The sequence below is a fragment of the Lonchura striata genome, chromosome 1 (genome assembly GCF_050655825.1).
Source record: "Lonchura striata isolate lonStrDom1 chromosome 1, ASM5065582v1, whole genome shotgun sequence".
Lineage (NCBI taxonomy): Eukaryota > Metazoa > Chordata > Aves > Passeriformes > Estrildidae > Lonchura > Lonchura striata.
In genome coordinates this window covers 28,814,965-28,842,623 of record NC_140703.1, presented here as the reverse complement: position 1 = coordinate 28,842,623, position 27,659 = coordinate 28,814,965, and the positions used below count along the sequence as shown (strand labels likewise).

The 27,659-nt window shown below is 46.2% G+C and overlaps 1 protein-coding gene across 1 annotated transcript; it reads right to left on the bottom strand.

Moving 5' to 3' along the window:
• Positions 1 to 26,515, bottom strand: ATP1A1 (ATPase Na+/K+ transporting subunit alpha 1). Its single transcript, XM_021549148.4, has 23 exons — positions 26,286 to 26,515; positions 18,812 to 18,916; positions 17,538 to 17,597; positions 16,335 to 16,538; positions 15,867 to 15,980; positions 15,239 to 15,373; positions 14,969 to 15,086; positions 14,243 to 14,511; positions 13,066 to 13,264; positions 11,570 to 11,679; positions 10,041 to 10,175; positions 9,331 to 9,523; positions 8,680 to 8,855; positions 8,011 to 8,147; positions 6,571 to 6,721; positions 5,874 to 6,042; positions 5,128 to 5,282; positions 4,664 to 4,787; positions 3,739 to 3,884; positions 3,482 to 3,612; positions 2,821 to 2,922; positions 1,654 to 1,745; positions 1 to 1,220 (listed from the first exon to the last, which is right to left on the bottom strand). Exons 1-23 carry the CDS (start codon positions 26,295 to 26,297, stop codon positions 1,192 to 1,194), a joined length of 3,066 nt encoding a protein of 1,021 aa, XP_021404823.1. The 5' UTR covers positions 26,298 to 26,515; the 3' UTR covers positions 1 to 1,191.
• Positions 26,516 to 27,659: the final 1,144 nt, after the last annotated feature.

The following is a 27,659-nucleotide window of genomic DNA, read 5'->3' as shown; positions in this document are numbered from 1 at the left end:
TGCCAACATGGAGATTTAATTGCAGAGCCTTTCAGTGCTGTGATTAGTGATCCTTTGCAGAGATAGACACATAGCTAAGAGGGGCACAGGCCAGTAGTTCAGGAACAGGGCTTGAAGCATCTCCAGCTTGCATAAGGAGAACAGCACTAGGAGCAATGAATAATTAGGACTTCATGGTGACTGCCCACATGCAAAAGGCCAGCTCTCTCACAGAGTTCTCGCAAAAGAGAGCCATACAGGCATTAACAGTAAATCAAAGCATACAGAAAAAGGTTAGATACTCAGAGGGAAGCAGCATGACTCACTTCAGCTCAGAGACAGCTCAGACCCCAGACAACAGCAACACCTTCCTCAAAAGTGGAGGATGCAGAATCCATGGATCAGCCCCTGCCCTCATTCCACAGGAGGCACAAGCCAGGATCAGGAGGGGGCAAGTGCCATGCACAGAGGACACCAGGAAACACTATCTGTTGCTTGGCTAAGCAAGCAGGAAAATCAGCATTGATTTTGAGAACAAGGCTGTTTAGATCCAAGTGCCAGTCAGTGGAAGCCTGTTCTCACTCAGAACCCAGCAAAGAGCCCCTTAAGGCAGGCCAGCTCCTCTCCACTCAGTGCTCCATTTGCTCAAAGAAGCCAAGATGCACAGAAGCCAGGAAGCTTCCTGAGCTTTAGGCTGTGAGATGCAAGTGCTGGCAAACAGTAAGGTGCACTGGGGCTTTTACACATGCTGTTGTCTGTGGGTCAAGCAGCTCTGCTTCCCTATTACAAAAACAGGAAGCCAGGGACTAACCCTTGCACTCACCACCACACCCTAAGCCAGGGTAGGGAGGCTGCCCTGAACCAGTTTTTGCCTTGAGAAAAACATCCACCTAAGACCATGTGGGGGCATCCTCTTATAATCCATCTTTATTTGTAAAAATCCACATATAAAATCTTCGGTTTCCTTTTACAAAAACATAAAGGCACATAAAACGACTCAAACTCTCACCCCCTGGACTGATGGTCAGACATTCCCCCCCACCCCAACCTCCCCCTTGCTTTCTCCTCCAGTCCATGTTTCTTCATGTTTCCTTTAGTTTTTCAGCTCACTCCTGCTCAGACAGTTCTGCTCTTGCAAAGATGAAGTATGCACACAGGGGAGATGGTGGAGAGGTGGCATGGGCTGTGCGTGGAATGTTTTACAGGTACTTTTTAGTAGTAGGTCTCTTTTTCCACCCAGCCTGAAGGAAAAGAAGGAAAAAAGCACAGTTAGTCTCAAGGCAAACCAACTATGAGGCTCATGAGAGTTCATTTGCATTTCTTCAAAACTTGCACTGTAGCACCTGAGCTAATAAGTGACCTGCCAAATAAGAAAATCTTGCCAAATTGATGTTCTCCAGCTCTCATGACCTCTTCTAGCTTTCTAGAGCTATCCAAGCATTAATGAGTCTTTTCCACCTACTTCAGTGCATCTGTACTTTTATATAATGCAAGAGAATGTAGCAAGAAGTCCTTAATTTGAACTAACTGCACAATTAATGTTGAGGAAGGGGAAAACACAGCAAAATACAGCCCCAAATAGTGCTTAGGTGTTCCCAAGCTTTCCTGGGGTTTCTGGAGAACTTGGCAGCATGAAGAGGTGGGGAAGGAAACAGACGAGCAGCACATTCTTACCGCCAGGGTTGCGCCTGATAATGAGCTTTCTGACTTCATCATACACGAAGATGAGGAGGGAGTATGGGAAAGCACAGAACCACCAGGTCGGCCTGTGTGGGAGAAAAGACCGTGAAAACACAGGCTGTGGAGATGCTCTTTGCCTGGCACAGCTCTGACTTGATGGCACACTCAAGCACAAGAAGGCTGGCATGACCCAGCTTGCCAGTTCAGTCAAAAATCCTTCAAGCCAAGAATTACTACCAGGTTTTCTGCTGCAATAGATTAATTCACTTTTGGATAACTCCAACACAAGGTGTGTCATGGCACCTTTGCTCATCTCTGTACCAGCACCTCCCCACCTATCAATCAAGCAATATTTCCTCTAAGTACACAACCTTTGTGCCCAGAGCCTTGCTTACTGGAACTGTATTGTTTCCCTCGTGACTTACACATACTAACATCCAGCTGCTGCAGGCACTGGGCAGAGGCCAACTTTCTTGTTAGGAAACGCTCACACTTCAGCACTCAACTCTTGGAATGCAAGATGTACCCGGATTTTTTTTTTTCCCATTAAGATTTCACGACACTTAAACTTTGAACAGTCCTCTGGCTTAATACTAAACCCTGCCATGAAGTGTTGCAATGCTGTTGAGCAACACCTTAAATGTTGGCACCTTCCCAACCATTAGCAATGTTACTGTGCATCAACTGGTCATCTGCATTTATGCAGCAGCTTTTAAAAGACTTTACTACTTGTTCTTTTCCCAAGGGATGTAGGAGAAAAGGACAAGACGTCATCAGCAGTTCTTCAGTACCCAAGAGTCATTTGGCCTATGAATTACAGTGGTGCAACTGGCTTTCTTTGGAGGTGCAGGACCCTACCCATAAAAATACTCCATGAAAATAAGTGCAAGAGGCAGCTGCACTAGAACACACTGGTACTGAAGTTGTATTGTTGATTTTTAGTGAGGCATTGGACAGGAGGCTCCTCATAAACATTCCACACACAGTGAAGAAAACCCTAGTGTGCCACAGGACAGAAAAGAATTGCTGAAACCCTCTAGCCTGAAATCTTAAGACTAGGTTTGATGCTCCACTGCTCACAACTACTTTTATCCACCTCCCTACCCCAAGCACTATTGTTCTGTGGTACAATCTGTTACACAAAAAGCACATGCAGCTTACTTCAGAGGATACATCCTTAGAGCAACATCCATCCCAGGGCAATAGGACAGGAAGGCAGCCAGAGCAGTCTCCTCAAAGAGACCAAATATTAAGATCTTGTTCCTAGAAGAGACAGGAAAGAAGTCAAGGAAAAGTGCTTTCAGAGATGACCTCCTAAAAACCACCTAGTTGCCACATGGGAATGAATGGAAACAGACATTGCAGTCTAACCCAGAAGATCATCAGGTGGGGACTACCAGGCCATCCATCCAAGGCAACAGTAGAGTTGCCATGATGGTATTTTAAGTTTCTTCAGAGACAGCTCATGATCAGGTCAACCAGCAACTGCTTTCACCACAAATTCAGGAGGTGGCTGGGGTGTCATAAGACCTCTTAATGTACAAGATCAGGAGATCAAGGCTGTGTGCTGGAGTGCAAGTGTCCTTTGAGTTGGGCTAGCTCCTACAGACAATGCCAACAGAAGCCACCTTTGTCTCAGCCTGAGAACTGCAAGTCTACAAGGAAGAGTGCACCCAGTCTTCTTTCACCTACTACCAAGGCAGTCTAGTCAAGACTTTTGCCAAAACACCCAGACACTGCTGGGATGAAGGACTAGAATGCTATGTGCTGGAGAACACACAGAGTCCAATTTTAAATCTCTTCCATGGACAGGCTGACTTACTTCATCCCCTGCTGGAAGACAGAGTTTCTGCGGGTCTTACAAATGATCAAGTCCGCCCACTGCACGACCACAATGCTGACAAAGAAGGCTGTATGGCAAGTGAACTCCACTATCTTCCTCTGTTCATAGGTCTAGGAAGCAGACAAAGCAGAGAGCATTTATTCAGACATGCTGCCTTTGCTCTCTGGTGCTCACACCAAGTTCAGAAGGCATTAATATTTTGGCTGGCAGCCACTAAGCTGTGCCTCAAAACTTACCCATTGCTGTCCATAGCTGTCTTCCACATCGTTAATCCATCGGTCATCCCACTGAACTCTGATCCCTAGCAAGCCAGAAGGCCAGAACCCATTCTCTGCCATGATTACAAAATAGGTGAAGAAACCTCCAAGGGCCTGGATCATACCTAAACAGGTAAGAAAAGATGATAAAACTGATGAAGCTACTGTGCAGAGTAATTATAACAGAACAACAGTTTGCAGGAAACCCTAACCACCTTAAAAATTACTCTTTGCAGGGCAGGGCTCAGTGTCTCAAGCAGCAGCAGTAGAAATAGTTCATACTAACATCAAACTCAGCTGCAACCCTTTTGCTGAACAGCTTCTGCCCCCAACTTTGTACAGAGTTACTTCTGTTCTGCCCTGTGCTGTGATGGCACCATACTCAAAGACACAAGATAAAACTCCCTTTGTATTCTTATTATGCCTTGCCCACCCCCACCCCTTGCAAAATACAGTCAAGAAGGTTCCCAAGGGCTGCTGCAATTAAGCATGAGCTCCCATCCTGTGAACTGGGCACATCTCTGTAGCTGCCTTTAATCAAGGCTCCTAATGCTGTGTGTTCAGGGATACACTGGAGAGAATCCTTTACTTCTAATTAAACTAACAATGGGGTCTATGTTCTTGCTGAACAAGTCTGAACCAGAGGAGGAGAGCTGGTTGTCAGCCAGTTCCTTTACAGCGCTGTGCAATTAAACAAAATTACTGTGAAAGCGATTCAATGGATCGAGCTGCACAAGCCACAGGAGAAGAATCATGGCAAGTTCTTTACTGCCTGAGGTTCTGGTTTATACACCCCAAACCTCAACCCTACCAAAATAAGCAGAGAAGTCACTGACTCAAGACTGTGTATAATCCCTGCTACCACCAAGTTCAAACTGGTGCCAGAGAAAACAGAGCAGCTTACCAATCTGCCCATAGGCCATGCTGATCAGCCGTTCATTCACCAGCTTGTCTGTTTTGGGATTTCTGGGCTGCCTCTTCATGATGTCACTCTCTGCTTGCTCATATGCCAGGGAGATAGCAGGGACCTGAGGGTGGCAGGACCGCTCTTAGACAAGTTTCAACTCTCCACTGCAGAGTCTTCCCTGCCCCATGTATTCAGTGCCAGAAACAGCACTCCCCAAAACTGATACTCCAAAAAGGACCTTAACCCCCTCCCCTTCCCCAGTATGTCCTTAGAGGGATCTGAAAGATCCTCAGACTCAAGAGTCATGAGATGAATGTGAATAAAAAGGAGTATCAGATGGTCTCTTACTTTACATCAGAACACCAGACAAAACTATTTAAGCATTTTCCTTCCACCTGTCCTTTCTTTAGGGTACCTAAGAACATCCACATTTTTTCTTGAGACAAAAAAACCACATTCACCATGTCAGTGCCCAAGTCAATGCAGAGGATGGTGACTGTTCCCAGAGGAAGGGGTATGTTTGCAATGATGAAGATCAGGAACGGTGTGATTTCAGGAATGTTACTGGTCAAGGTGTAGGCAATAGACTTCTTCAGGTTATCAAAGATCAGACGACCTGGGGCAAGGAGGAGAGAACAGGGTAAGTCTCACTTGTCAGCAAAAGGCAGCCAAGCAGGTCACAGGCAGCCTCAGTGCTAACACCAAATGCAAAATGCTAGAGTGCAGCAAATGAAAGGGCTCTCTTGTATGTAAGAGTGAGACTGCTCCATGCACAGCAACACCTGTGGAGAGTGACACTTCTGGTCACAGCAATCAGGGCTCACTGCATACAGCAGTAGGATACTAAGCCTTGGTTTCTGGACAGCATCAAATGCCCCTGGAGGGAACCCTCAGTTCTGCTCCTGTTTGAGAGCTACTTCTCCATCAGGGAGGAAAACTCAGCTGGCAAAGATGACTGTAAGGTCACATGTTAGGCAACAGCACAAAGTAGCTTCTGCTAATCAGCTGCTTCCTACTCTTACCCATCCCCAAAGGGTCATGCAGAACACCCAGGGAAAGAAAACTTTGAAGGGAGGAGGAAGAGTGCTGCTCTCCTTGAAAACTCTTGTCATGGAGGCAAGCTCAAAGAGCCCCCAGATGCCTTTATTTCAGAAGGGATGCTGAAGCATGCTACTTTATTGCCACAGCACACAAGTTATAAACTCACCTTCTTCAACCCCAGTCACAATGGAGGCAAAGTTGTCATCCAGCAGAATCATGTCAGCTGCCTGCTTGGAGACATCTGAGCCAGCAATACCCATAGCAACACCAATGTCAGCCTTCTTCAGGGCTGGAGAATCATTCACACCGTCACCTGTGACTGCTACAATGGCACCCTAGTCACAAAGAGAGGAACAGCACAACTGAAATCATCATGTAAGATGTTTCTGACAAAAAAAGCTTTCTCCTACCTTTCAAATGAAGCACAAAAACCTATTACTTTGCTGTAAAGAAACCTTGGTTCCTTCTTACCCTTTCCCTGTTCTGATCAGGCTCATCAAGAGAACCATACTGCTCCCTCCAAAGGAGACACTGGACAACACATGAGCATGTTGGATCCTCCTCTCCCAAGCACATTCAGAGAATTTAGGAATTAAATTTACTAATGAACATCCTAGAATCAGAACAAAACCTCAGTACAAACTGAAGATGTTTTCCTGTCAGACCCTTATATTCATGTGTGGTAGAGCAGCCTGACATCAGCAGCTGAAGGCTGCTGACAGACAGATTTAATCTGGCCCTTTGCATGAGGGCACTGAGGAGACTTAGCCCTAGCACTTCAAGAACAGAACTGCCTGGTAGTTTACATACATAAATGTCTGGGCATTTCTCTCATGTGACATCCTTATTCTCCCTCTCTTTACCTGTCGCTGACAGCCTTCCACAATGATAAGCTTCTGCTGAGGAGATGTCCTGGCAAAGACAATTTCTGTATGGTGAAGCAGGATGTCATCCAACTGCTCACTAGTCATGTCCTTCAAATCTGAGCCATGAACCACACAAGCTTTGGCATCCCTGAAAACAAGATAAGGTATGTTTTACTTCACAGTAAGTTTCTCATGAGCTGTACTTGCCCCATAAAAATAAGGCTCTTCAGTGCTCTGGGAAAAGACCAACTTCTGCTGTGACTAAATACTAATCCAGGCAGCCTCTACACAGAGGTTTGGTACTCAAAATTTTGAGAGGCAGATGGGGAACACCTAGAAAAAGATGACAAAACAGAACCAAGCAACAGACAAAAAACCTCAAGAGCAAATTAATTCTTTCCATAGCTTTCTAAAAGGCATCAAGGCAAAGACTAGTTGCTTCCACAAATCTTAGCCTCTCTGAAAAAAAAGGAACTCCTGTCTCAGGTAGTTAGATTCCAAGGTTTCAAGAGATGCTGCTGTCTTCTGCAGGCAATCCTTTTTGCAATAGACTGATGACCATGTGACTGGTGACACATGGTTCTTCACAGAGTGTTCACACCATGCAAGTTCCAACTAATTTACACCCTTCAGCCACAAAAGTGTGCAATGTTATATTTAGACTGGTTTGGTACCCTACATGCTGCAGCAAAATACCATCTCTCCAGCCCAGCATACCATCCCTTATAGGTCTAGGAGACTATCCACACAGCTCTTGACATCACCCAGTTTAGACAGGGAAATTCCTTCCCCACCCTTGGAGCCAGCTGCTGACCTGCTCAGTCATACAGCCCAGCCAACCCCAGCCTGCATTACTGGGTTTTGAAGTTACCCTCAGAATCTAGAAAAAGAAAAAAAAAAAAAGAAAAAAATCCCAACCAAAAATACCCCAAGCAATTTCATTTCACAGGGTGTCTCTATTCACAGTTCATAAGCTACATGGCTGTCCTCCAGCCCAAACACAGGCTGGGTCAAGCTAAGCAATGCAGACAGCCCAGCCATTCTGCAAACAGCCTGCTTATGCCAAAGCACATTTTCTGAGGATGCCTCAGTCCCAGCTAGTAACCCTTAAGAGGAAGGAGCTCCCTTTTTACATTTATTCCACTTGTAGCTATGCACTAATGTCAACTCCTCTACCTGGCATAAGTCCTGCTCCTTTTGCTTTTCTTACAGTCTTACTCTTAAGTACTTCCCACACACAAGACCTGCACATTTAATACAACCTTGTGCATTCTTCCCATAACTCATGAGACACACTGAAGAGCCACAATATGCTGAGCTAAGCAAAAAGCCAAGCTTTTCATGTCCAGGGGAAGATGCTGAGGGATTAACCAAGGCAAGGAGAGAGGCAAATGCTGAATTCTTTGAACAGCTCTGGCATTTCCCAGCAGACATTACCTAGGGTTGACCTGGCTGACAGGAATGTTGAGTCGAGCAGCAATATCTTCTACTGTTTCATTGCCCTCAGAGATGATGCCGACACCCTTGGCAATGGCTTTGGCTGTGATTGGGTGGTCTCCAGTAACCATGATAACCTGAAATGCAAACAGACTGCCATGAAAGCCTTGCCTGTACTGCAGAGCAATGCTGCCCAAAAGGCAGTGTCCCTTACACTGAAAATGCCCTATGTCTTTTGCCCTCGCGCAGAGCAAGTCTGAGGTACAGGCAGTAACCTGCTACCAGTATGTGAGGGATTGAGGTGGATGGAAGACAAAAAAATTGTTCATGCTGAGCTGAAGAAGCCAGTTCAGTCTCCAGCCTGTGCTTCCCTCTCATTTTAATCAGTACTGTGGCACATGCAGAACTCACCCTGAGCCAAATCATGTGCTTTGGGACACCATGCTCTCAGCACCTGCCAGGGCCCTAGCAGTTTGGAGTTTCACTCCTTTTTCAGTTCATGAGCACACCACCATTTGTACTTAACTTAGAAATTAAGCCTGAAGCAGTACAGTTAAATCCCGACCAATTAACTTCATCCACTCACATTACAGTAATACAAGAGGTCAAGAAAGCCCTTTATTTCCACAGGTATAAAGAGAGGTGATTTTCAACCCAGGAATAAATTACCTTGATCCCAGCACTTCTGCATTTGCCAACAGCATCTGGCACAGCAGCACGAGGTGGGTCAATCATAGACATCAGTCCTACAAAGCAGAGTTTGTCTACAGGGAAGTTCAGGTCGTCTGTATCAAACTGGAAGCCATCAGGGAACTGATCATCGGGCAGAGCCAAGTGGCAAAATCCTGTAAAACATCAAACCCACATTTACTCTGTTCCTACACATCAGGAGGCAGAGAGAGTGAACACTTACTGCTTCTGCAAACAGCTGCACAAGAATAACAGGGCAGCTTAGTCAGAGGTTTAGCCAGGGCTGTTGAGACAGGAGTCACGCTCCTATTCTGATAACTCTCAGCTGTGGCTAGGTGCCCAGACACAGCTCTGTTCTTGTGCAGTGGAATAAACCCAACAATACAGTGTGGTCCCATGGAAGGTCCCAAATGCTTTGCTGCATTTTGTAACTTCACTGCCAGGACAGACCAAACGCTGCAGACTGCCTTTTAGATTAAAGGCAGGACTGTCCCTACATGGATTGCTGAAGTGACCTTAATACTATGGTTACACTGCAGGAACAGAGTGACCCTTCACTTAATCTGTGAGGACTGCACAGGAACATGAAGGATAAATATTTTCCAGTGTAATCAGGCTGGTTTTCCTTACCTAGCACTCTCTCCCCAAGGCCTCCCAACTCAAGGTAGGCATTCTGAAAAGCATCTTTCATTTCCTCATCCAGTGGTTGCTCTTTGCCATGAATAAGAATGGTGCTGCAGCGATCCAAGATCCTCTCTGGAGCTCCCTTCATCACCAGCAAGTAACGGGATTCTGATGGATTTGCATTTTTGTGGATAGACAGCTAAGGGTGGAAGAAATGAATCTGTTCTATAAACATGTACTGTGAAGGACACAGTAATCAACATCAGTGTTTTGCAACTATGGCAGCTCAGGGCCATTTGTGATATTCTGCTCTAGTTCTCAATTGCCCACACTTTAAAGAGGTTTACAAACTAAGGAATCTGTGCATTCTTTAGCATTAATGTATAACTGCAGGTGTTGTGATGACCTTTCTGTATTCAAGTGCCACCTGTTAAGGTCACTTCCCAGCAGTTCACTCCTATTCCCAGATTTGAGTTACTCCATGCTCTGTGCATTACTGCTACACAGGTTGACAGCATGTCTGATCCTTTGTTAGCAGCTAACACCTTAGTGTCAGTGCAGCTCCTTCACATGTAATTATGGTCTGATTTACAGAACAGCCTTCAAGCAAGTAACGGCTAGACAAGATTTGGGAGCCAGAACAAGTTTTGAGGCACACTGTGTGCAAATTTACACAAGTACTTCACACAGCAGCTCTCAAGAGGACACCTGCTCACCTGGTACTTGTTGGTAGAGTTAAATGGTATTTCCACCACTTTGGGATACCTTTCTCTCATCTGCTTGACAGAACCACAGCACAATTCAATGCATTTCAGAAGTGCAGACTCTGAGGCATCTCCTGCCACTGCTCTCTGAGGAAAAAAGACAACTATCAAAACATACAACCACAGAAGATTGGATATTTAAAATAGATTTTAAGAGTGAATTCATCACAGCTCAGTCCCAGCTTCTACATAACATTTTATGAAAGCAAATAAGAAATAATTCTATTATCTAATACCAACAAATACTGCATTTCAGAAAGCCAGGCCTTCCATCTTGAGAGAACAGCAGTCTTCTTGTGACAAAGTCAAGAAGCCCTTTAAAAGGGTTAGAGAAAGGCACATAACCAGGTACCGTCAGACTAAGTGAGGCTGGAGGGTAAACTTTGAGAACTTCTGTAAAGCTGCTTGCCATGAAGAACGCTAATATGAGATGAAGACTGGCTACAGGCACACAGAAACACTTCCATGTGCTTTTCCACTCCAAGATAACACCAGCTTATCAAGCCTCTGGGAGAAATTTGATCTGTCCCTTCCCCATAAAGGCTGGCACTGGTAGAGATGGGGGTTCTCAGCCCAGGAGATCTGTATGTGCTCAATGTCCTGGTGGAGCTTCCTTTGCTGCAATTGAAACCAAGTATTTCTTGCCCTTCTGGTCTCTCTCTGTAATTTTTTTTTTTTTTTTTCATTTCTGTACTAATTTTTGGTATCTAAAAACTTCTCAAAACTTCCCTCCCCCAAGCCTTCCTTAAACAGGAAGAACTCTAGCTCTTTAACTTCAGGTCACATTCTGTAGACTTAAGATATAGTCAGAGGAGTGCTGGGGAAAAATAACTTGTTCCATCATCTCTACTACCACTGCATCAGAACACCCTTGGGAGTAAGTTTATTAAGCAACATGACTAATACTTGACAGATTATAAGCATTGTACATTTAATTTCAGCCCTGGCTGGGTCACAGTTCAGAAGAAGGAATGTGAACTGGTGCTATGCCAGCATCTGCACCAGCACTGACCCAGTGAAAGCTTAAGGAGACTTGCCAGTGAGAGCAGACTGGCTAGAGACAGTCTCCCACAACCACTGCTCCCCCTGCTCTGATGCTTATTTCTCCCAGCACCAGGTGTTTGTAGCTTTGAAGCGTACAAATGCCAGAGACAGCAATTCCTGGAAAAACTAGATACTGGGAAATGCCTAGGAGAGCTTTCTGGTCTTTTCTAGCCCTGTCTGAAATATCTGGCCTCCCAAACTGAGTGTAGATGGCAGTGGATGGCAGGGATTCTGCTGTGGGGGAAAAAAAAAATGTCTTTTCAATCCCATATCCCCAGCCCACAGCACACTTCCTCTAAGACTGCTAGACTGCAGAAAAGATTAAGAGTGGCAGCTACCTCTACTTTGCAGGTTTGTGTGACCCACAGGATGTAATCTCACTACCGTTATGAGAGGATGGTAGTGAGGAGCAAGACCAACACTTTTTGGGAACTCACCTTGAGAATTGGTACATTTTCCTGGCCAGCCTGAAACACAGCACGGTTACAGAGACCTGCAATTCTGGACAAAGCAGTCCAAGTGGCTGAGCTCTTGTCAAAGGAAGCACCTGAAAGCAGAGGAAGAATGTCAAAAAGCCACCCCTCAAAGTCACATAAGTTCAAAATCTCACAGGTTTAAGAGCAAGAAACCTTTATCTCAGAAACAGGAAACACTCAGAACATTACTGCATCTCTTTCATTCCTTCTCCCTTCCCAGATAATTGATGAGCAGCTGATTATTTTAAGAAAGCAGCAGTGCAAGAGAACACCACTGCTTTCAAGATTCCAGTAATGGCTGTATCCAGCAGCAACAGAGGGACACACTGACAAAGCCAGGGAATTCTGGACAGATAACATTCACTCAGAGAGCTTGAGTAAGGGATGCTGGGATCTACCTCCAGGTTGTCTTACTTTATCCATCAATCCAGGAACTGGATGAAAGAGCTCCCAAAGGAACAATGCTTAAATTAAGATACTCTCTCATTCTGGCTCTTAAGCTGGCTTTAAAGGAGATGAACTGAAGAGACAGTTAACCGATAACCTAAATACTTTCCATGAAGTGAAATCTTCTAGGTTTACTTCCACTGCAGCCAAGCCAACCCTTGACAGGCCTAGGGCTTCCAAAAGATCTATTTATAGCTCATTACTTTGCATTAGCGTTAAATAAAGTGGATTTTTTAAGTGGTGCAGATAGGCACAATGTTTTGGACTGGTTCAGAGCAGGGTGCAGCAGCACCACTGGAAAAAAATTTATGCTAATAATGTGTTGCAAGCACAGCATTTCACAAGGTAGACAACAGCTAGGAAACTCCCGAGTTTGGTTGTATTGAACAGTTCAGGAGAGCTAAGCATTTCTCTCAGTTGTATAGCACACAGATTTCATATTCTTATCAACTAGGAGAAACTTCCTGCTAAAGTCTTACATTAATTGCTGACACTATGCAAACACAGCCTGGATGTTCTGGGAAAACTCCTGTCCAAAGGCAACCATCTAGTTCCACATGGGAACTTGCCATTTATGTCCAGCCTCAAGTAATTATCCGGGCCAACACTTCTGCTGTCATTACTTTCAACAAACTTAAGATTGAGCAATTTCATCAAGACACATTTTAGCAAAGATAATCAGGTACTTTGCAAATATTTCTATGTACAGGACAAACATATGGGGTTGAACATTGAAGAGGCTCCAATTCCAATGGAGTAATTCTGCACAAAAGGCAAGCTAAACAGAATTTAATGATTAAACAGAATCATGGTACAGTGAAAAGCTTTCTATGTGTCATTTAATTTTTTTTTATGTTCATTCTAGACTGTACATTAGAAATCCTTGCATTGTGAACATCACTTGGACTGAAGAGCTACAAACACAGGTTCTTAGAAGTACCAGTGTCTAGGCAGGCTCAGAAAAAGCCATTTTTTAATGAGATGCCTCAAGCACAGAGAGGCTGTCTTACCACTCTGGTTCTCTGTAGTATCAGCCTCATGGATCTGATTGTCAAACCACATGTGGGCAACTGTCATACGGTTCTGTGTCAGAGTGCCTGTTTTGTCAGAACAGATGGTGGATGTAGAACCCAGGGTCTCCACGGCCTCAAGGTTCTTCACCAAGCAGTTTTTACGAGCCATACGCTTGGCTGTTAGTGTCAGACATACCTGGGGACAAGAAAGAAGATGTCAGGTTAGATGCACCTGTGCAGTAATAACATTGCTATCAAACTGAATGTGCACATGGAATGACAACCAGCTTCCATGCCCTGCAGCAATTCCCTAACTCCCTGCTCATCCTGCCAGTGCAAAATAAACAGCAACATTTCAGCCCAGGTGCTAGGTTTAAATGACATTTTCCTCATTACAAAACCTCCAGAAAAGGCTTCAGCCTCCTACTTCTCAGTGTATTAGGAAGGAAGTAACGTGCCTCAGACTAATGATAAGAGTTCTCAAAATAGGTGAAGGCAAGTCACATATGAGAAGGCCCAAATTAGCTCTGGTGATAAGGCTTGCAAGTTGCTGGGGTAGGAAGTGAGCAACTCCAGCTCACTTTCTTGCTAGAAGCTCTTATCTGGTTCCAGTTCCCAACTGTTCATTCCTTGGCTTGGTTGCTACTCTGCTTCCTAAGGCAGCACAGAAGCATCTTCTCCTGTCTACCACCACTCTCTGTACACCCAAGAACACCTACATGCTCTCACCACCTCTTCAGGAAACCAAACGTACAAAAACCTCTGACAGATCCTAGACCAAAAGCTGATGCTAGAGTGAAGCTTGCTGGATGCTTTGCCAGTCCTTACATGTTGGAAGGGCTGGTGTGCATGTGGGTGTAGAAACCCTGATGGTTGCAGCAGGAAAATCCCTTATTGCCACAGAAAAAGGCAGGACTTGGAACTCCTAGTCTTGCTCACCTCAGCTGTATGATGCCAAGCCTCTGTGCAGGCCTAACTTAGGGACCCATCTTTATGAGCTAAATTGCTGCAGAACTTGATGTTGATTCAGGCAATTAGTTAAAACACACTGAAAGCCCAACCCTACACATTCACCTTCCATTACTTTAATGTTCACCCCTCTGAATGCATGCTGAGATAAAGCACTCCACCTCCTTAAGCACCAAATTCAATCTTTTTTCCCAACTCCACTCACCGTAACCGTTGCAAGCAGCCCTTCAGGGACATTGGCAACAATGATCCCAATGAGGAAGATAACAGCCTCCAGCCATGTGTACTCAAGGATGAGAGACAGGATGAAGAAGGAGACACCCAGGAACACAGCCACTCCAGTGATGAGGTGGATAAAGTGCTCGATCTCCATGGCAATTGGAGTTTTTCCCCCTTCCAGTCCAGAAGCCAAACTGGCAATACGGCCCATCACAGTGCGATCCCCAGTGCTAATGACAATGCCACGGGCAGTGCCTGGAAGAGAGATGGCTTTAAGAAAACAAAAACAACCACGGCTTCATATCCTGTAGGTGTGGAAGAGATGTCCTGGGTGGGCTTCTGCACAAAAACCCCATTTTCAGAGCTGCAACAGAAGTCCTGCCAGAGATGTCTGACGTTCCCGCTTTCTGCAGCAGCTATAGGACTACATACAGCTCTACCTCATGGTTCACGTTATGCTATCTGCACTTCAACACTTTTTACTTGTAATAAAACAGACAGGCTAGAAGACACACCACGTAGCTTCTCCTCTGAAAGAAGTAAGATCAAAAAACCCAGTAGTGCTGTGGGGCCTTTACCCATTCTACAGTAGTGCAGTTGGAATGGGCAAGGACTTTGATGAGAACTTCCACCCTGCTTTTGCATTCCCACTGCTTATCTATAGAGCTCAGTATCATTGCTCATACTTCAGGGAAGTAGGAGACACACATACCTTCCACACAGTTGGTGGAAAAGAAGGCAATGTTCCTGGTCTCCAGTGGGTTCTCATGGGAGAAGTCTGGAGACCTGGTTTGAGGCTCTGATTCACCAGTAAGTGAGGAGTTATCCACCTACATAAAATAGAGTACTTTGTCATATATGAGCAGATGCCTACTAGGTACCTTACCCATCCTTCCCCTCTACTCCAGCCCCCATTCACAGCATAGAGACTAATTCATCCTCCTTCAGAATGAAGTTTCCCAACAGCCTGTCACTACTGTACCTTGCAGCCATGTGCAGATATGATCCGAAGGTCAGCTGGAATTCTGTCTCCTCCTTTTACCTCCACTAGATCTCCAACTACAACACCTTCAGCATTTATGCTCATCTTCTCACCGTTTCTGACTACAAGTGCTTGCTGAAAGACAGTGAAGAAACAATCTGTGCCAAAAGCAACTCTTAAGGCTCTGAAGATCTGAGAATCTTGAAATAGTTATGCTGTGCTTCTGCAAGGTTTCTACTAAGAGATGTTTATCTCTAATATATGTTATTTAAGAAAAATAAGGTTTTTTCCTTGATATTAAAGCTTCTTGTTACCAGTGTGACAGTGTGATAGTTATGATCCAGGGAATGCAAATTTTAGTGCTAATCATACCAGTTACTGAACTCCCTAAACTATGGAGAAAGTGTCCTATGATTGTTAACAAGCTGGTGGAACCCACAGGTTTTCAGGAACTACCTTGGCCTATTAGCATAACTACTTGGAGCAGTCTCACAGATCCCTCAAAATTAAGAGCTAATAACCCACATTAGCAGCCAGGCCCTTGAAATTGGAGATGGTGTTTAAAACAATTAATACCTTTGAACAAGCTATGGCTTGACAGACATCAAGGAAATTATTTATTCCATACCTGAGGCACCAAGTTCTTGAAGGACTCCATGATCTTGGAACTTTTTGCTTCTTGGTAATAAGAGAAACAGCCAGTAATGATAACCACAGCTGCCAACACAATACCCAGGTACAGCTACAAAGAGCAGAGAAAGTGAGTCAGAGCACAATCTGCCTGAAAGGTTTCCAGTTTGTCCAAATTAATTGCCTGGCATTTAAGTGCCCCATCACAAGCATGAAGGTACTTGCAGTCTCTGTTCAGTTTTAACACAAAGGATGTCCACAAGCTAGTGTTGTTAACACAACATAAAGGAAGTTGCCTGTTCATTTAATTATGTGGAAGCACTCCAAAACACATTAAGCTTGCACACTGAATTTCCCGTGCTTATGGGAAAAGCTTCTGGACTGAATGTTTAAAGGAAATTAATCTGTCTTGAGCCCAAAAGGCTGCTCAGCCTGCCTTTGAGGTAAACCAGACATTTTTACTTACATTATCTTTGTTGGGCTCCTCCTCCATCAAGCTCTGTATGCCATAAGCCAGGAAACACAGAATAGCACCAATCCACAGTAGGAGTGAGAATCCCCCGAAGAGCTGCCGACAGAACTTCACCCACTCAGGAGTGGTGGGCGGGGGGGTGAGGGCATTTGGGCCATCACGAGCCAGGATCTCAGCTGCACGTGCAGTAGTCAAACCCTACAAGACAGGTTCCTTTTTAGGCATTGTGGCAAGACCAACTGCAGAAGGTAGGTCTGAATTTGCTTGAGTTCTACTGCAGCAACAAGGAGCTGCTAACAGAAAAGGGAGATGTCCAAAGCTGCCAGGGTTCCACAACACAAGTGCAGGATGTGAGAGCTGAATGCCAAAACAGGAGCTACAGGATGCTGAATGCTACTTGAGGAGCCTGCAGGCCATGGGCTTATGAACAAAGAAGGGCAGGGCAAGAAGGTTACAGCCAGAGACTCTGAGCTCTGAGAAACAGCATAGTGCCATTCACCGTCATCAAATTGTGGAACAAGTGAAAGCTGGAGGCCATAAAATGATGACATGTTGGAACAGCCTTCCAGGAAGTTCAGCTTTCAGAAGCCAAGATCTTGGACACAAAAATGCAAAGCTCTGTACTGTTTTAAAGAGCAGACTTTATGTGATATGCAATTATGCAAGAAATGCATTAAGCAAAGCAAACAACAGCAAAAGTGTAAAACCACTGCAGTGCTTCTGCACTGGACTCTAAGGTAGCCTAGGACATTTGCACACCTCTTACTGCAAAGGCAGAATTTTAGCTGGTACTAGCCATCATTAAGTCTCTGGGTATGTCCTAGCTCTCTAGACTACATCTGCAACATTAACAAACATTTGTCTTCATTGCATGCTCCTCTGGAAAAAAATAACACCAAGAATCAACTTGACCTTGAGCGACTCAGAGGCAGATAACAGTGACCTTGTTAGAAGAAGTCACTAAAGCATTGCAGTCAAGTTGTACAATGGGAGGATAAAGAAAAGTATTTGTGAATTCAACAGTTCTCCCAAAGCCTGAGAAACTTAACTGAAGGAGGGGAGATTAAACACAAAAATAAAAAAAAAAAAACCATACCAAAATCAGACCACCCAGATCTCCCTTTGTGAAATGCTCTGAGCTGTGGCGGTTTCTTTTCAGATCAGGGCAAAGAGGGAAGGAATACAATGTTTACCTACCCGACTCAAGTCTGTTCCATATTTACGATGAAGTTCATCAAGGCTCAGCTTGTGGTCATCCTGAAAGACAAGAAATAGCTGGATGAGAAAAGAATCTAAGAAAAGAGCTCAGCAATTCCACCTCCCACCCCAGGTTCCCTATCTATAACAGCTGGTGTGATACCAGGACTCCAGTTCATCCTCTCTGTGAAGAAAAATCTCAAACTCATTCTGGAATTCAGCACAGTCTTATCCTTGGAATTCTTGTGACTATTTGGGTATTTGAAAGCTCTTTTGAAAAAGTCTGACTTTCATTGCAATCCTTACACCTCAGCAGATTCTGTGAAACCTCAGTGGGTGGGTTTTTTTGGGAGGCTGAGAGAGGAATGGGAAGAAAAGGAGTTGGGAAGGTAGGAACGTACAGAAGATTAGACCTGTAATTTCACACATTTTTAAGTAGTGTTGCTATATCAAGCACTACTTTGGGGGAAGTGTTTCTTTCCCCAGAGAGGCTTCTTTTCACAGCCTGGCTATTTTTCAATTGGATTGAGTTGGTTCAGAGCAGTGCCTCACTTAAAAAGTTGTACTGGAGGAGCAGATGCTTTAAGTACACATCTCTACTGAACACAGAATGTAATCTTTGAGCAATATTTAGAATCCCCTCTTCCTAACAGAGGGGTCAAAAATGTTAAAGCTCAGTCTCAAACCCATAGAACAGAAACAAAATCTGCACCACCTTTAAGGACAGCAGATCTAAACCAGATGATGTTCACAGACAGATATAGCATCATCCAGCTTTCACAGATGAAGATGGGAGACACTCCCCACAGCCTCAAACACGATTAGAAAGAATAACACTGAGGTCAGTCTGAGCAGAGGCCAGCAGTAAATGGAGCTGTACAGCCTCAACTCCTCAGCTGGAATGAAAACAGCAGTCCCACTCACATGACAGCACAATAAAGCCTGTAATGCTGCTACGCAGAGAGTGCTCGCCTGGCTGAGGAAATACATCCACACTGTGCTATGGGTACTGCAGGCAAGCACAGACTTAGGTTCTGTGTCAAGTGCCTTTTGAGAAGTGATGTTGCCAGGGTCTATTGTGTGCTCTTCTTGATACTGAAACACTTAGAGCACATCTGACTTGGGGACAGAGGGGAGGAGAAGGGAGATCAGCGCTTTCAGTCACACCACACCGTCAGCACACCAGCTCATTTCTCTTATAGTCAGATTAGGCACAAGGCTTTGGCCATAGCAAACATCCTTAAAGCTGCCCTTTCTGTGCCCTACACTCTTACCATCACAACTTCTTTTTTAAGTTCATCCATGTCCCTCTCCTTCTTCCCCTTCTTCTTTCCGCCATGCTCTGATGTAGCAGTGGGCTCATACTTGTCTCTTCCAGCCTGCAAGGGAAGACACAGTATTATTAGAAACATCTTACAGTCAAATTCCACAGCACTAGACATGAACTATACACACAAGACTGCCAGGCAGACAAAATTATTACAGTTTATTAAAGCTTTAGTAAAGCCTTTGACACAATTTCCTACAGCATTCTCTTGGAGAAACAGGCTGCTTGGACAGGTGCACTGGGTAAAAAAACAGCTAGAGGGTTGGACCAAGAAAGTGGTGGTGAACAGAGTTACATTCAGCTGGCATCTGGCCGCCACCAGTGGGGCTCTTCAGGCCTCAGTATTGAGGCCAGTCCTGTTCAACATCTTTATCAGTGATCTGGACAAGCAGATCAAGTGCACTCAGTCAGTTTGTAGATAATACTAAGCTGGGCAGGAGGGTTGATCTGCTGGAGGGCAGGAAGGCTCTGCAGAGGGATCTGGACAGGCTGGATTGATGGGCCAAGACCAATAATACAAGGTTTAATAAGGCAAAGTGCTGAGTCCTGTCCTTGGGTCACAAAAGCCCCAGTGGTGCTTCAGGCTGGGGGAAGAGTGGCTGGAAAGCTGCCCAGTAGAAAAGGACCTGGGGGTGCTGATCAACAGTGGCTCCACACAAGCCAACATGTGCCCAAGGCCAGTGGCATCCTGGCCTGTGTCAGCAACACTGTGGCCAGCAGGACCACGGCAGCGATTGTCCCCCTGTGCTTGGCACTGGTGAGGCTGCACCGTGAGTGCTGTGCCCAGGTCTGGGCCCCTGACTGCAAGAAGGACACTGAGGTGCTGCAGAGTGCCCAGAGAAGGGCAACAGAGCTGGTGAAGGGTCTGGAGCACAAGTCTGATGAAAAGCACATGGGATTGCTGAACCTGAAGGAGACTCAGGGGAGACTTAATTGCTCTCTGCAACTCCCTGCAAGGAGGCTGTAACCAGGTGGGTGCTGGTTTATTCTCCCAAGAAGCCAGAGGAAATTACCTCCAGTTGTGCCAGGAGAGGTTTTTGGCTATTAGGAAAAATTTCTTCATGGAAAGGGCAGCCAAGCCCTGGAATATCATGCCCAGGAAACTGGTTGAGTCAACATCCCCAGCAGTATTTAAAAGATGCATAGATGTGGCACTTGGAGAGATGGTTTAGTGGTGGACTTGGCAATGCTGGGTTAGCGGTTGGACTCAACTAATGGTCTTTTCCAACCTACACGATTCTAAGAAAGTTATGCCACTACAATAAATAACAAAAATAAGCTAGTGAATAGAGAAGTCTGCTCAATATCATATCAAACACACAGATGAGACCCAGACATTGTGCAAGCCCAGCAAGGAGGAAAGCAAGCTACACACTATTCAGGCAGTCTTGATGCATGAGCCCCAGCTCAAGCTGAAAAAGTGATGAAGAGCAGAAGAAACCAATTCCTGAGAGCAAACGTATGTTTCCTTCAAGACATTAACTCCTCCTTTCCCCTCCCAGCCTTCCACCTCCTCTGGTGAGGAGGAGCAGCCTATCAACTGAAGATAAGTAAGAGGTGGTACCTCTGTCTGGTCTATTCTGGGGGCTAAGTTCCAACACTTTCATTCTCAGTTTGGCAAACTAGCTGGCCAGTTTACACAACAGAAATCTGCTTTCAATTTATGGCAGTTTGAGCAGCAGGAATGGTATACAAAGCAGCAGTACACTTTTGCAGATTCAATCTGTGCTTAGTCCTGCTTACACTTCACAGAGCAGCTGATTTGCTTAAAGCCTCTTTATTCAGTATGATTTTTATTCACTTTTATTACAGTTAATTCTACATGAAATTGTGCAAAGATTTAGATCTAATCATAATGGGTAAACAAGCATCTAACGACAAACAAATGATGATTTAGTGCACATAAACATCACTTAAGACAATCTTCTGTTCCCTTCTTTGTGGGACCAATTACACCCCCACACTCTGCCAAGTTTTATATTATGAGATTTTCACCTAATAAGAACCCCGAGAAGAACTTTAAGATGAAACAGCACTTAGTGACACCAGAGTCAAATCTTTAACAAGATTAAGAAAAGGTTTCAAAGGCATTGCCTTGCTTGTTCTTTGCATGAACGCCTCAAACCACGAACTGGACTCCAGAAAGCTGGATTCCTGAGAGTGACCTGGACACAGGAACTATTGTTTGGATCCAAGACCTGTCCTGATGAGCAGCTAACACAGGAAATTATTATCTATTTTGAGAGAAGTATAAACCAAAACCAAAAGTGAAACTGCATGAAAAAGAAGGAAAATCATTACTTTCCTCAAAGAACCCATCAGTCAGTCACATCTAGACAAGGATTTTTACTGTGCTGAGAAAGCTCTGTGTGCAACACTCTGCAGCCATAGTCACACATTTCACATTGGACAGAAAGTCTCCCCTTGCCCTGCTCAGTAAAGGCAAGCTTTACACGCCACTATGGAGCTGTGCAATGGAAAAAGTTTTTATTAAGTACAGAACAAAGCTATTTGCCTCCACTGATCCAGGAAAAGGACACAGAACTCCAGACTGTCAGCATTCCTGACATTCTCTACCCTGCACCTAAACTCCCATTTCCCTTCTTAAAAAAGTGGAAGCCACAGTACTTAAACCAGCAAGGTCCTTGCATTCCAACATCACAGGAATTTGCCACAGGGCAATTCACAAAAAGCCATCTTTCAGTCTCTGAAAGAAACAACTTCGACTTCTGCTGGAACTATGGCAGACAAGTCCAAACACTGCCCTGCACAAAACACATGCCTCTTGATTACTGCTTGAGATGAGAAATGATTCCTACCGAAGGTGAAGGATCTAGTGCCATGTTTGACTACCACTCCATCACCTTCAGCTTCACCCCTTCTCCCCAAGAGAAGCTTGGCAAGCTCTTGCAGGTGATCTAAAAACCTCCTGGGTTCTTTGAAACTTCTGCGAGAAATTCAGTTACTCAGCTCATTGGGGGCAGTGAATAATCCAGGAATAGAGAGGTGCTTAGGCATTTTCATCTTCAGCTGAATCAATCTACAAGTGGCCAGACATGAAGAGGCTCACTGCCCTTGTTCAAGCATGATTTGCTTAAAAAAAAAACCCAAACAAACGAAAACAAAAAAAACCCCAGTGATCAGCTTCAGTCAGAACAGAGTGGATAGAGTTACTCGTTGCTCAAAGCACCCAAGTATTTGGGTTTTAATGGAGTCTATCTTATTAGAGTCTACCTTATGGAGGAGCTCAGCAATTCCGCAGTTTGAAAAAAAAAAAAAAGCAACAATATTTTCAATACCTTTCCTTCTGTTGCTTTAGTACTACATTCCACCCTTACTGAAAAGTAAGTAGGTAAGTCAGGAGAATCACCATCAGCTCTTGTTAAAGGATCATTTCATGCAGAATTCAAACTTCCTGCTCCATCATTCAAATCTGAACTTGACACACACACCAGAGTCCAAGTCCTGCCCCTGTTCTGTGCCTCCAGGGCCATTGCCTCCCTTCCTGCAAGATGAGCCCAATCTGTTCAACAAAGGCTTGTGCTGGCTGGGCTGCCAGGGGAAGAGGTTTTTATCCCACCTCGGTGCTGTAGGATTTCCCTGCTCTCCCCTTCTTTTCCTGTTATACAAAAAGAAGGCCTGTGGTACTCCACAGCCACATCTTATCACGATTTAATCACATGGCCTGAACACAAAGGAAGGTCTGTCTCATCAGAAATGTCACCCCTATTCCTTGACTTAGCCCAAGAACTGACTCATCAAAACTGCCTTGGAAAAAAAACAATGCAGCTTCTTTTTTTTCCATGCAAGATTTATTTTTTTTCCACTGGCTTAAGCACAACATTTGTACACACCAGCGTAAGAAGTTTTATACATCCCCCAGAAAATCCTATTGTCTTTCAAATACAGCTGATGATTTTCCGCTCTGGACTAATTGAGCCATTCATGGCTGATGTTCTCAATACAAGCCATGATTGACCAGGAAACAGGAGGGGTACAAATCAGCAGACAAGCTCAGAAGTACCCTGTTCTAAGAACACCTAATCCAACAAGAAATGTCAAGTAAGAGCCAAAACAAATTATGCAGTCTCTGGAGGACTGGTCTGTTTTACTGCTTATGTCATTATAATCAATTGTGCAGAGAAAACAGAAAAGTTACTGTCCTGCTGCCTTATGAGACAGTAAATATATTAACCAGATGAGTCATAAAACTAACTCCACCTATTGGACTGGAAACTCTGTTCCATGACCCTATGTAATCCTAGCAAGAGATGGCTTTGGATCCTTTTTACTCCTTCCCAAGAACTAGGTTCAATCTCTTATCTTGGATGAAAAATTTAACCTGCATCAATTGATCAGACTCTCAGCATCTAGATGCATCTAGTATAAGGCAGTTTTTTACTCAAAAGCTAGTAATTGCTATTGTAGTTTAATTGCTAATTGTAGTAATTGCAGTAATCTGCTGCTTCCCAAATTATGAAAGGACAAGCTTTTCTGACATGAGAAGAGATGTAAACCTAATAAGGTTTTTAATCATCAGGATAAAACAATGACCACCCACACACCTTAAGCTCTGTCTGGGTATTAGGACCAATATCCCTACTGCTCTGGAGCTGTCTGAAGACCCAAGAGCAGACACTTCCAAATGTCATCATTGCCCAGCTGAGCAGCCCATCCTGGGTTTTTTGGTGCTGTGCCAACTACAAAGAGTCACCTTCCTCACTTCTGTGCCTGTAATAGTCACCATAACTCCAGACATCCCTAGTAGTTGACAAACACATCAAGTTGAGTGGACTGGACCCAGTTTTCCCCTAGACTAGCTGGTGAAGGCTATCCCTTGGAAAGGCCTCGGTGAAGGATGAGCTGTAGTTTTCAGCAGGTCAAAACTGGAGTGGGTTGTACAGCTCACCTTACTTGCCAGAGACCCCTGTCCCTGCTCTCCTATTTTTCCAGAAGCACGTGCTGACTAGGCCCAGGGTTTTCTCTGGCAAAAAGCCTCTAGCCATAGTAATAAAAAGTGAACTGTCATAAAATAAGTCATAGCAATAAAGGAACGAAGAAGATGGGGGAAGGGGAAGGTAATATATTAAGATTCTTTAAATTGCACCAGATAAGGACTGCTTTGATTTGCATTATTTCCCCTCAGTTGGTTCCATTATGCAATAAATCTTCCTACTTTCTGACAGGGGGGAAAAATCCCTTAACTGGGGTTCAAGGAAATACAAGCTAGCTAAGGTGTTTCTGCTCAACACAGGGGTACTGGATCACAGCAGACAGCTTCAAAAAGTCTTCACATACACTTTTCTTTATTTAGAAAATACAATCTGAATTAAGGACATCTCCTCCTCATGGCCTTTAAGGCAGAGCTGACCTCCAGAAGTGACCCAAAGCACACACCACCGACTCTGTGCTATGCCTGTGTGGCAAGGGAGATGGAGTGAAACATGCTGCTGTGTACCGACAGCTTCCAGTCAGCTCTGAACAGGAATGAAATCCTGAGTGCTTTCCTCCGCTACACACTCCCCCACTGGATAATCTGCTTTTTGGGCTGCATAGCAGCAGCTGGCCCTCCCCTTGCCCCATTACCATTTAAAGTAAAACAGACTTAGCTTATCCTCACAGCCACAGAGAGAAGAAACTTGTTTTTTCACACTTAGGCTCTTTTTTTCTCTTCCATCCCATGCACCCATGGGAAAGAAGTTTCCTTTTTGGGCACCCTAACTCAGGGCAGGCACATGCTGTTCAGCATTGCATCCACACTCTGCCTTTTTCACTGCCTCACTGTCTCACATGCCCATTTTTCAGGGGGTCCCCAAATCATATGCACACATTCTCAGCACTGACAAGCAAATCTTGTGACTTGCTACCAGAAAGCATGAGGCAGCAGTATTATCCCTCCTGAATTATTCCTTGTGGCAGCGCTTCAGTTTCAGACTAATTGCTTTATTATCCATGCAGCCTCCAAAATCTGAAGTGGAGCAAGACAGCTTTCTACATTGGAAAGCATCTGTACCTCCTATTAGTCCCACCAAGGCAGGTGAAGCTCCTGAAGCCTTTTGTGCTGCAGTCCTACACACACACACACAACTCAAAGGCTGCTCTGATGATTTAAACAAGATTCAGAACACTGCCAGATCTCTCCTCAGTGTTTTATCTCCTAGATGAAATTTCCTGTCCATACCGCCTGTTGCCTACTGGACCTAAGTACAACAGGCTGGGCTGCCAAGCAACAGAAGAACTTCCGTAGGAAAAGAAACCGCATACCCAGAACAAATGCTGAAAGCCCACCCCACACACCCCTCAACCCCGTTTTCCGAGCAACTGTCCATTCAGCCATGTTCTTGCAGCTCTCCCTACTACTCCTGCAGCTATGTCAACATTGCTGCTGCTGTAGGGCACCGATGAGGACAATACAAAGTCAAGCCAATGTTTGAACAGCGCCTGGGAAGCACTGAACACCTGTTGGCAGGGAACATGCTACCACCGCTGCCATGGCCCTGCACGGTCACCCTTCTCCTCAGGAAGCAAAGCTGGGAATTTTACAGGAATGCGTCTAAACCAAACATAAATTTACACACCTCCAACTACACAAGATAGACACGGAAGCATTCGAAGGGAAAAAACAAACATCCAAGCAACAAGCCCCAGAAACTGGTCTCTAGTTTTTTGACATAAAATGAAATCAGAGCAAGCCAAGAGGTGTTTCTGCTCCACGGGTGCTTGAGTACAACATCCCCCAACTGCCCTCACATACACTTTACTTTAGTTAAAAGACACCATCCGAATGAAGGACTTCTCCCCATAGTCCTGTAATGGGCTATAAGGTACAAACAATGCTGATCCAGGTCAGAAACCGCTGCACAGCCTCCTGCAAGAAGTTATCTCCCCAGCGAACAGACGACCTCAGGCGTGTCCACCTCCCATCACACCCTCACTGCTACCAGCAGGCAAATTTAGCCCCAACAGCGCTGCCGGCTTCCCTTCTCCCGGCCCCCCGTGTCTCAAGGAAAGTCTAAAGTACTCTCAGGAGCCCGGGGAGCAGCCGCGCTCCCTCCCCAGCTCCGCAAGGCCACCAGATAACCCAGCCCCGGGCGGACAGGAGGCTCCTCGTCGCGGAGACACGGCCTCAAGGAGGAGCCGGGGGCTTTGGGACGCCGGCTCCTCGCCCCGGGCTCCGCCACGCCCTCGGCCCGGCTCTTCCTTCCCGCGGGCTGCAGCGGCCGCCTCGCCGCGCACGTTGCAGGGCGGCTCGGCACGGCACCGCTCGCCAACGGCCACGGCCGCCCCCGCACCGGCCCGACCCGACCCGGCCGCCCCGGCTCGCACACAAAGCGCAGCCTCGTCGAAGGGAAAGGGGCATCCGCCACCGTCCGGCTCCGTGGATTTCCCGCTTCCCGCCCCGGCCCGGCCTCGCCGCTCACCCCCTTGCCCATGGTGCCGGGCGACTGCGTGCGGGTCGAGCGACGGGGGGCGAGGAGCGGGGCTCAGCGGCGCCACGTGTCCCGGCCGCCGCAGGTGCGGAACAATAGGAGCACCCCGGCCGGCGCTCTCCTTCCTCTTCTTCCTCCTCCTCCTCCTGGGCTCTTCGCCTCGCCCCCCTCTGCCCCCGCCCGGGTCGTTCCTCTCCGCTGCCGCGACCGCGCGGAGCTCCGGCGGCCGCCGGGTTCCCGCCGCATAAAGAGCCTCGCTCCGCCGCCCCGCCCAGCCCGTTGTGGCACCCCGCCCCGTGCGCTGAGGGAGGCGCGACCGGGGGCGGTGCGGGGGGAGGGAGCAGCGGCTGCGGCCGGCGGGGAGCAGCGTCCGCGGGCCCTTCCGCTGTCCCGGGTGCATCTCGGGGCGGGGGCTCGCCCTGAGGCTCGCCCGGGCCGGCCGAGCGGCCCTTCCGCGGCGCCCGCCGTGTGCCGGGGCTCCCCGGGCGCCCTGCCCGCCGCCCCGGCGGGAGCTCGGCCCCGGGGCTCCCGGAGCCCCCCGGTGCCGGTTCCCCGCGGGCTTTGCCGCCCCTCGCTGAGGGGCTCAAGAGCCCCGGCGCTCCCTTTCCACCCAGCGCTTTGTGCTGGGCACGGTCCCTGCCGGGCTGCCAACCTGCCGGAGCCTCAGCGCGCTCCGTTCCGTGCGAGATGCTCTTGCGGGAAACTGCTTCTGGTGATACAGGTCTCCATGGAGAGTTAGGGAGCAGCCTTCTGTGCCCTCTGCTGCTCCGGGAGCCTGGATAGGGAACCAAGCTTGGCTATGGTCATCCTTCCCTTGTGCTTCAAATACTGTGAGAGACAGATACAGAAATTATGACTTTGTTTACTTTGTTTGGTTTGAGGGTTTTCTTGCCGAAGTTTGTTGACTTTGCTTTTACTTCTATCTAGATTTTCTAGTAAAGAAAATTAGCTGATGCTCTTTTTTTACGCTGGACGTCTCACTAGAAGCCCTGGAACCCTGTATAGACTTGGAAATGAGAAAACGTTTCAGGAGGCTTCACCTGCTGAAGGTCGCAAAAATAGCTTTGAACTTTCTTGGGAAGGAGGAACATAGTTAGAGCTATGCTTAGCATGGCTTGAAACCCTTTCACGGGAGAAGATAACTGAATTCAAGCCTTAAACATCCTGCACAAAGAGCTTGCCTATCAAACTGCCCACGGAACCACAGTCTATTAGGGGAGTATGTGCCACTGCAAGCATCATGTTTATTTAAACAATCGTGTAGAGGCACCACACAGGTGGTGAGGCTTGGCCCTGTCACTTCCCCCTAGACCAGCTTTTAGAGCTTCTGATGGATCTGCTGTTTGTAGATGTGGGGGATGCTCC

Coding starts and splice junctions, on each gene's coding strand:
- ATP1A1 (XM_021549148.4), bottom strand. Junction 16,539..17,537: donor ATGGAACAGACTTGAGTCGG/GTAGGTAAACAT, acceptor CCTGTCTTGTAG/GGTTTGACTACTGCACGTGC. Junction 4,788..5,127: donor TTGACTTGGGCACTGACATG/GTGAATGTGGTT, acceptor TGCCACCCTCAG/GTCCCTGCTATCTCCCTGGC.